General features: G+C 42.6%; 2 protein-coding genes across 2 annotated transcripts in view; one reads left to right on the top strand and one right to left on the bottom strand.

Annotated features, from left to right (window-relative positions):
- Nucleotides 1-273: 273 nt before the first annotated feature.
- T265_07535 (hypothetical protein) overlaps nucleotides 274-10,384 on the bottom strand; it is a gene marked incomplete at both ends in the record, with an annotated part of 54,563 nt that continues 44,452 nt past the window's right edge. The window contains one exon of the mRNA XM_009173080.1: nucleotides 274-631. Within this exon, the coding sequence (XP_009171344.1) occupies nucleotides 274-631 (358 nt within the window). The remainder of the gene's footprint in view (nucleotides 632-10,384) is intronic.
- Nucleotides 1,686-10,046, top strand: T265_14315 (hypothetical protein; the record flags this gene model as incomplete). Its single annotated transcript, XM_009173093.1, is given in 4 exon segments — nucleotides 1,686-1,739; nucleotides 1,791-1,928; nucleotides 1,933-2,011; nucleotides 9,889-10,046. Coding segments are annotated over 4 exon segments (429 nt in total).

Below are 10,384 nucleotides of genomic sequence, written 5' to 3'. Positions count from 1 at the left end.
GGCCAAGCGGAATGCTTTCTTGACACTCTGAAGCGGGCACTTTAGAAGTCCAGAGGGGAGGGACCATCGGAAGAAATTTTGCGAAGGTTCCTGCTGGCATATCGAGCGACGGCAAACCCCAACTCACCTGATGGAGTATCACCAGCAGGGGCACTGCTCCGAAGGAGTCTTCGAACACCGCCTGACACTATCCGGCCACAAAAAAGGCAGGCTAGTCACCGCAACACTAGAATTGAGGGACAGTTCAACCGGCATCATGGAGCAACTGCGCGCTCATTCACCGAAGGCCAGAGAGTGTTGGTTCGTGACTATAGCGGCAGACACCCTACGTGGACCCCAGGACTCATCCTTCGCCTGCGCGGTAAAGTGCACTACGAGATTCAAGTTGGTCCAGCCAAGTGGATACGCCACACTAACCAAATCCGGCCGACAGATGCGCAATCCTGCATACAGGACTGGGTGATAAGAGTCTAGAAATGCTTCTGGACACTTTTGATCTCGGCACCACCCCAGAAAATCAATCAGTTGCTTCGTCAGAGGCCCAGCCTGAGCACGGATTACAACCGCGACGCTGGACAGACAGGATCCGCAAGCCAGTGGGGCCACTGCAAGTGAACCCCAGGCTTCGAAGCTACGTCAACAAAATTCAAGGAGGAGGTGTTAGGCAGGAATCCACACGGATCCCGCTATACCGCACGTCTTTAGGCGCGGCTACGGTCGATAAGCCTGGCCCGCACGAGGTTGGCCCAGAATTCAGGACGCTTGCCGGTCCGGCATCAAGGCGAGATCTGATCTGGACCCAACAGCCAATCATGACCCAGTATTGGCCAAATGCCGGTTGCCAATGGCGCATCCAGAATGCGTCAGAACTTCCAGAAAGATATAACCTCTCACGCTATATATACGAAGCGCTGTACAACTGTTCCTGATTTCGTTTTGGGCGTTAATAGACCTTTTGCACCTTTGGTGTTTGTTTTGACGTGAAGGCTATCTTGGGAGGCTCAGACCGAGAACTAAGCTGAGGAAAATACCGTTACTACATTATCCCACATGGGTAGTCCACTTTCATGGATTTTTTCTCCAAGTACTACGTTTTCCAAAAAAATTCGGCTTGTTAAACTGAAAAACCTACAAATGCTTGGAGACTGATGCGGGTGCCTATGTCAATACGTTACATCGGGACGCTTCCGTCCCAAAAATTTAGCAACGTCCAATGTGAGCTCCAGCCAAAGGATTTAACTTTCCGTTTAAATAATTGGTACTTGAAGCCAGGTCAAATTCACGCAAATTGCCGAATCCCCTCTATTAAGTGTGGAATTTTCACCATTCTCGGTTGGGATCAATGGGGTGTAATCAATTCTTACGCATATTACATCTACAAAGCAATACGGAATTAAGGAAACTCGCGAATACGGATCATCTTTATCCGTGGGTATGTTTTGAAGGGAGTTGCACCCTGTTGCCGAAATTCACTGTTTTGTCTTAGCAAATATCAGACTAACGTTTTTGTGTCCTATTATAAAAGTTCTTCAGAATTGAAAAATTCCAAGGTTTTTACATGTTCCAATTTATCAACAGATGCAAAATATAGAACACTCTAACCACTAAAGAAGATGCCGTGCAGTGCAGCCATATAACTGAGTTTCAAAGGTCGCGCGCACAAAGATACAGTAAGGACTGTGTTGATGTATGCCCGCGAGACGTGGCTTCTGCGAACAGCTGATGTGAGACGTCTTCAGGTCTTTGACCACCGATGAGTCAGAAGCGCTGCTGGTGTTGAATGACGTCAGCGAATTAGCAACAAAGTGATTGGAAAACCGGTATCTGGTTGTGTAGCAGCACCATCGACTGCGCTGGCTCAGCCATGTGCTACCCATGACAAAACACCATCCATCGGAACGAGTTTTGCCCTCCGTGTCTTCTTCAAGGTAGCATAAACAACACACTAGTCGACGTATGACTTTGAAAGAGGGTGTGAAAGAGAATACAAAGAGTTTGGATGTTGTTTTTTGTAAGCCCTACAGAAAGGAGCCCCTCACTCTCTGTTCACTTGTCTGAAGACACTGCAGGAAATGGTGGCTTATCGATATCAGTGGTGTTCGTGTTGTCATTTTCTTTCCGGCCTTTCTGATTCAATGCTTGTAGGTGTGTGTACCCCGGATTGCTTGACATAGGCTATCACCAGGTCCCTCCCTTACCCACATTTTTCCCTTTTTTTATTCAAAGCCTGAAATATATTTAGATTAATCTGTGTTTGTACGTTAGTGAAGCATGAGTGTCAACATTGATATTGGTGTCTCTGATGATCATGATGCTTCACTGATGATTCAGGAAGAGACAACTAATGCAGAACATTTGTAAACCACAATTTTTTTCATGCATTGGTGACTGCTCCACAAGTTCAACACAACTGGACGTTATTTCTTTCGTTTTGAGAAAATTTACTTGCATAGCTAGATTTTTCCACGTCGCTATGGTGACACAAAAGGAAATTACCAGCGTAGCAAAAGAAAGAAACCCAGCTTCATCTGTCCAGGTAGTAGCTGTTAGGTTGTGTAGTTGAAAAAAATTATTTAAATTTCTCGAGGACGTGCTTGCCCACAAATGTCAATTACAATGAAAAACTGAATTGCATTCCACTTGATCATTTCTTATGTCAATGCAAGAGGAAGTGACCGTGAACACTTTCAACTTCCTTTAACCAAGCAGCTTTCCATATTTTAATGGGAACTCCAAACTGAAATAAAAGATTGACAGTCATTGTGTTGTTTTGGCCCTTCGGTGACTAAATATGATAACTCAGGTTAGTCTATTATTCGTACCTAAGTTCTAGATGCCGCAGCCCAATAATTTCTTCAAATCAAAGAGCCCTCTGTACAGCAAGTACAGCAAAGTAAACCTAATAAACGCTTACACGATAATACAAATGAGGTGGGTGACGAGATTTTGAAGGTATATTCTCACTTTGCCCTTCACCATAGATGACATTTTTTGCGAATACCCACTTGAGTCTCTTGTTGACACCAAGTTGGTCCGAAATGGAGTGTATGTGGTTTGCAGATATTATAAGCCTGTTTGTTCAGTGTTCATACCTACCACCTGGAATCATACACAGTTGAATCTATCAGGCTCTTGCACCATCAGAGCATACTATTTAGTCTTGTTCCAGTATGATGCCATACAAAATAGTTTTGACGTTCACCTGCTTGTTGCTGTACAATAGCTAGTTTGGATTGTGTAACTGACTGCCATTCTTAATTTTTGTTACAATCTTACAAAACACAGTCAAATTCATCTAAAATGTCAGGCAGGATAAACCAGTATGTTTATTTTTACGTATCCCACGAATTACTAGGTAAACTTAAATGCTACCCATCTATTTTTTATTTGAGAAGACGCCACTTGAATCTTCTTTGGAACTCGTCAGACAGCTTCGCCAAAAACGATTTTTATGACTCATTCAGTGTGCTTGTTAGCAAGGAATGTTTCATTCGGTGAACGGATTCATTCTGTTCACCTGCAGCTCACTACTGCTCTGAAGCCAAAAAATGCTCATCAATTGGAGAAATATAATGTGTTTATGTTGATTGCCACACCAGAGTCCCATCAAACTTTTGGACTCAACTATTTCGAACTCCTATTAGTTCCCCTGTATTACAAATGAAAGATGACAGGTTACCAGTGGCACGTAGACCACTAAGGTAACTTTTCCTTTGTGATACTTATGTAAACCAAGTCAGCTCAGATAAAGTTATGTGCAGTTTATAGTGCCTGAGGGAGCTGAATAAATTGGATATTTTGTACTGAGTTAACTCTGGAATAGGGGACTGAGTAGATTATGACCCTCACAAATCATATGTAAAACCCTGTAGCTCTGATAAACTTTGTGGATTTAAGATCGCTTATTGGTCAGTTTTTCACCCTTGCCCTCTGCAAGTCCGACTACAAAGTTATGCTAACGTTTTCCAACAAATTGATAAGGCTAGCAACAAGGTATGCGGAACTCAGTTTGCAGAAAATACAACACATGCACTTCATACTCCGTATGGCTGAAAATGTTTTTGCAGTTTTAGACCGATATGTTTTGAAATATTTTTTCCTATTCTTATGAAAAAGCTCAAAATGGATTGTGAACAAGAGAATATTCTTGACCAATATATTTTCCAGTTGTGGTTTCATCAAGCTGCCGGAGATCTACCGTCCCTCGCTCCGATACCACGCAAGCTGTGTGAAAGTAGCTAATTTATGCTTCACTAAAAGGACGGATTAAGGAGCACCGCTCCTCAACAAGTATCACCCAAAATACCAACCCATTGTGGTGCACACTTTAAGGCTCGATTATCAATGATAGAAACTAAAGTTTTCACACCACGTCTGGTTAATTCGTTTTGACTCAGCAGTCAATTTTATTACGAACTGTGGATCAAAAGGGCCAGCGTCTGCACCACAAAATATATTTATTCCAACAACGGCTTCCCTGAATGACTGACGAAAACTGAATCGATATTTACAAACGCAAAATTGTGGAATGTAGGTAGCTTGGGTGCATTGCTTGGTTGTTGGTCTGTTCACCGAGCTTGGCAGTTGGATTGCGAACGTTTCATCGCCAGTTGACATCGTCAGTGTCCTCAACACTTAGGAGGATTTGAACCAAGCTCTGGACATACCTTGGTCACTTTTTACTACCAGGTTTCCATTGGGTGCTGGTCTCTCTGAAACGAACTCAAATATAGGTCCTCAGAATGGAAAGAAAAAGGTAAGGACGCGGAAATTCATTTGGATTTTGGGGCTTCAGAATATTGCAGCTCACTCAATCGTAAATCACCGTCTTGGTGAATACGGATATCGTTTCAAATATGTTCATGCTATTCAGAGTATCGCACAAATCTACGGACGATTGTCTGAAGAAAACCCCAGAAAAATTTCAAGGTCATCTATCCTGCCATATGATATTATCGATTGGTGCATCAGCACTGGTGGTGGGAGACCTTTCAGAATGACTGTAGGTCACTAGCCCATGCGGAATAGTTAAAAAAAATCCAAAGACGGCTTGTGATTCGTGAAGAGGAGCAAAGAAGTAGTAATGCGTTCATGGACACGCATCCATCTAATCCACTCCAGCTGTGCGGAGTACCGATGCAAGTGTAAATAATAATGCTTTCAACCAGATTGAAAAGGGAATTGATGAACTTTATCGAGAAACACATTCCTAAACTGTGTGGAGGGACGTATAAGCTAATAACACTATCCTAGTACAAAATGAAGAAAAAACTGCCTATGACTACTAAGACGATGTGAAAGAAGTCTAGTCACTGAATAACTGACTGACTGAAGAGGCGAAGACATGATCTTGGTGTATTCAGGCATAATACGATATTTCCTGTTGTTTAATAAATAAGAGGTAAGAGCTTACTGTTGCTTTGACGCTGGCGGATATTTCGTACCTGAGGGTAGTTATTTTGAGTTGTAGTGCGATTAAATGTTGTACAAGTCAAATGCATTAGTACTCGGCATCATGCCAAAAAGAAGTTAAACCGAAATCTCTGCCCATACATAACAGTCACTTGAATACGGCTCCACACGTGCGTACTAATCTTTGGTCGCTGGGTCTATATAATAAAATTCATGATCTACACACTAAGTGAATTGTCTTCTTGCGCCAGAAATTGGTAATTGGCTTGTATTTGACATAATAGACGTATACAGCAGCTCCTGCCACAACAAAATATTGCATCTGATATTAGCTATTGCTTGTCTATCTTTTGCTAGTACGGCCGTGAACCGAGTAAATTACTTCGAAGAGAAGAAGATCATATTCAGCCCAAGGAAGGCGCACTCAACCAAGTAACTGGTTTCCTCTATGGAAGCGATTTGCATAGAGATCCGTATCAAAACGCGTGAGATCCTTTTTAGGAATCAGGGACCACATAAAGAACAATCATTTTCAGCTGCGCAGAATTAACAAAATGTTCTCCCTGTATTGGGGAGAAAATGGCTTCCAAAGTGTGTCGTAAAAAATGTATCTGTGTTCTACGGGGGCCACCATCTAATAAAGTCGATCGCCCCGGTCATTCATAAGTTCCTTTCTATTCATATCAGGAGAGATTAACAAAGCCCTAGATGCATTCATGCTCACACACTCTCTCTAGAGTCTCATGATGTAGCAGCGAAAAATACCGACAGGTTTTTATTTTTGATAAACGCGAGAAATTTGGGGCCTTACACGAAAATTCATACCTTTAACTGTTTCTCAAAAGCGCCCTCCTTGGTAGTACTTAACAATAAACTATATCCACAATATTGACAAAAGTAGCCGCAGTCAAATGACCACAAGCGGCCATTCGATGGGAGTTCAACAGGTAGACGGAAGAAACAGGTTAAAAGCTACTTGCATAACTGTTTCGGCTGATAGTCTTCCAGATCATAAGTGGAGTTAAACGGCGCTTTAGTCCGTCGAGTCACAACTCGATCCAGCCAATGTTGCTCAAGGATAGGCAAAATTGTTTTTAAGAAAACGTATTGTGTGCTTGCAAAGTGTGTAAAATGAATTCAGTTGGCGTTCTCGAAACATTTCAGCTGAATAGTGCCACCTGAAGAAAGCAGTGGCAACAGGCCACACGAAATGAGCTACAAAAAATAAATTCACTTGGAAAGTTATCAGAATGTTGGGCATCGGTACCGTGGTATCCCGGTGTATCGTGCGGCAGCGCATTAAGCTAGTGATCCTTTCATGGATGGAAGTAGCCATGTCGTCCTGCTTCTGCCAGGAAAACTCCAGAAGTTTGTATACCTCTAAACAAACACCAATACTTGCTACGCCTGCACCAGTGCTTACACAGTACCGCCGGATAGGGCTGTGGTGACAGACCAGATATGCAACTGCCAGAGAAGAACGCAACACAGGTGGTCAACCCAAATACAAGGTGGCTTGAAGATTACTGACTTACGTGGATTTAGGCCTTTCTGCTTGTAAATGTGCACACGCTAATTAGTCACCTGTGGGAAAGTTCACGCAAATGCGTTAACTACGTATCTAAATGATGTTCCTTTATGAAAAGATGTTCGGAATAATTCAGCATTCCCATATCCCTTTTATATAACCACTATTTCCAACAGCTTTCAATTTATACGTACATGACTGTTCTTGTTTTGAAGTTGAACTCTACTAGAATGTACTGTATGAAACACGGTCTGGGTTCTGTATGGATGGATACATGGGGAAGAAATACATCACCAGAACGACAACTGCGCTTAACTGCAAAGAGGTGGCACACTTGATCAGTTAAAAATGATACTTTTGTGTGTAAAAGCACTGGACGTTTTAGTTGTTCATTGTGATAATATCTTTCCTCAACTTATCGAGCTGGAAAAAAATCACCGATGTTCTTATTTCGTAGACTGTATGCGGGAAACTTCACTTACAGATTTCGAAACTATACTTACGTGGCATTCTTGCTTGAACTGGGTTCCACTTAGCAAATTTTTAAGGACAGAAGAATTGCAACAAGGTCCATTTCTTGCGTCTTTGAATACAGAGTTCATTTTCACTTCAGTCACTGTCTCAAAGGCAACACGTAAAACTCAGTTGTGCGCAAATCAGTTGATTCACTCTCGAAAACCTTTCAAAGTAATACCAACAGTCTTTCTCTCAGGATTCACCGTTTTTCTCCTTGACAGTGATTATGTCAATTTCGTTTCAACTTTTCACGGCACTTCATACGTTCAATGGACGCGAACCATCAAACCACTGGTCGCTGTTTCTGAGCATTCTTGTGTGATGAAGCCACGAGAACGAGTAAGGGTTTGTATCAAACCTTTTGACAATCACAGGGAATCAAACCGAAAACTTTGGTGACAGCAAAGGAGACGACGAGAAGTTTAACAGGAACATCTATGTACAAAGTACTGATGAACATTATAGAGATTTATCAACTCCAACTTCTTGATGAATGTGTGATTGATTCCAACAGCGTGTTCAGATTAGCACGGGTGATTTGATGGGTAAGTAGCTGTTCAGATAAAATGAATCTTTCCCTTGTCATCATACAGTGTGGTTCCGAAAGTAAAGCTCAAGTCTCCATAGAATCCACGGTTTGAAATTTAGGCAAGGGATATATTTTGAAGATCCTTATTTGTGAAACCACAACCCCCGACCAGTAGTTGGAAAAATAACCGTTCGGCGACGAGCAGCTGATCAGTTCTGATTAACTGGTAGACAGGAGATAACGCAACTAAGCTTTTAGTCACGAATCCCCATCACATGGTGACCTTTTAACTTGCTGCGACAGCAATCACTTCTTTGGTGAAAGTCTCACCCACCTTATGAAATTATTCTTTCTTGTGGTAGTGAGGGACGGTCTAGAATTTTTCGACTGCAATTTCATCCCTCAAGTGACGCCAATCTGCGCTGAGGCGGTCAACAAGTAACCATGCGATGAAGCTTCCGTGATTGAGAAGTATTCCTGTCTAACTGGTACAACTGATTAGCCTTTGATGGACGAACGGTTAGGTGTCCAGTCAGTGGCCCGAAAAGTGTGGGATTGAGACTCCTCAGATTTAATCCCTGCGTTTCATGAGATGCGTGCTGCTGCTGATCTTCAACAAGGATGAAACTGTTGTAGAGTACTTCTCGGATTACCGGCATAGATTGGATTCACCTGCTGGAAGAAATCTCACCTGACAAGTTAAATCAGTGAAAATTCTGAACCAGAGTTAGCATAAAATAAAAATGCGATTTATTATTGTTGTTGATAACGATGCTAATCCTTGCTACTAGTCACCAACGCGTTCCCAGAATCACTTCGCCACTAATGATTTTTTGTGGGCAATAACTTAGACGTGAAATACCCGGGACAGTATGAGAATATCGATATTTAGGTGGGCGGTTTTTCTATCCACAGACATGCTATCACTCCGGCCCGAGGATCTTCATTTTCTCCAAGAAATGTGTAGCAAATTAGTTCAGAAAAAACGACCATCTAAAATTGTCCTTGTAGAAATATCAGTGACAAGGCAGAACACGTGCCAAGCTAAGTGTGTTTTGGTTCAGATAAGCGGCCAGTTCAATTGATCTATCATTCTCGCGAATGATCCATAAGTATTGTAAAGTCTGGGCTGTGGGATCGAAGCCAAGTGTGCACAAAACGTAGCTTAAATCTGGCCCAAAAGCAGACCGTAGACAAAATAGCAAAATTTTGAACAATCGCGCGTATCGTTGTTAACATTGCCAAGCTGGTGGTTTGTGTAATTGATTAATATTGGTTGGGACATACGGCCTACTTACGATATCTAGGTAGCGGATGAGTTACAAATCGGACTGGTACAAGGGTAGTGCTCCAACGTTGATAGATATGACAGGCGTTTGTAGCTACGGTAACAGCTCGGACGGTAATGCTGTCTAAGAACCAAATTTTGGTGTCCGAGCATTGTGATGTGTCACGTTTCACCTAGTCCATATATCTTTACGTCAAACTTGAGCAATCATATTTTTCAGTCGATCTACATGGCATCGAATTCGCATTGCAAATTTAATCGTACTAAGTTTTCCAGAATATGGACAAATTCGCTGATATTTACATGAGACCAGCAAGCAAATTTTCATTTGAATCCCTTGATTCCTGTGTTGGCGCTTCTGGTTACTATTTGGAATAATCTGTCTTCAACTGAATAAATCCGAAGATTTACAACCGGAGTTCGAAAAACGAATAAACTGGTCGTTGGCTTGTTCGCTGAGCTGGGAAATTTGGTTGCAAACGTTTCATCACCAATCGAGGTGACATCATCAGTGCGTAGTTGTGCGTAGCGGTGCGTTAGTGGTTGTGCGTTCAGTAGTGTTACGTGTGTTGATATACGTGCTGGTAGCCGAGGATGACCTTTGACCGCGATTAGTTATTCGGTCGGGCGGTCCCATTGGTTGTTCTTTTTATCCCGTGTCCTCATTCGCCGATGCCCACGTGACTTTTGAACTTGGCATCCCTCGCCGCCGTAGTCTAGTCGATGTTGGAGTGACCTTTGTCCTTCCGAGTTCCGGTTGTGGCCTTTATTGATTTGAATCCGAGGAGTTCCTTGTTTCTTCGTTTGTGAATCCATTATTCGGTCCTCCTTGAGTGTTTCGGTTGCGATGTTGATCTCTCGCGCGTAGAGGTGCGTAAATTGGATCCAGTTTGATGCACCGGTTTATTGAACCTGTCGTAGAGTACCATGCTTCCGGAAATTCTCGTCCGTGTCGCGTGTCTCCGTATGCCAAAATTTTCGCGTTTTCCAGGTTGAATTTGTGGCCTTCCTGGTCCTCGTGTATGGAGATCAAGGACAGGACATGCCTCCTGACAGCCGCGTTGTGTTCCTTTATTCGTGTACATAATTTTCTCCCAGTTTGTCCAACGTA

The sequence above is a fragment of the Opisthorchis viverrini genome, assembly GCF_000715545.1.
Source record: "Opisthorchis viverrini unplaced genomic scaffold opera_v5_172, whole genome shotgun sequence".
NCBI classification, from domain to species: Eukaryota; Metazoa; Platyhelminthes; class Trematoda; order Opisthorchiida; family Opisthorchiidae; genus Opisthorchis; species Opisthorchis viverrini.
The sequence above is the reverse complement of the archived record's forward strand: the minus strand, read 5'-3'. Positions and strand labels throughout refer to the sequence as shown.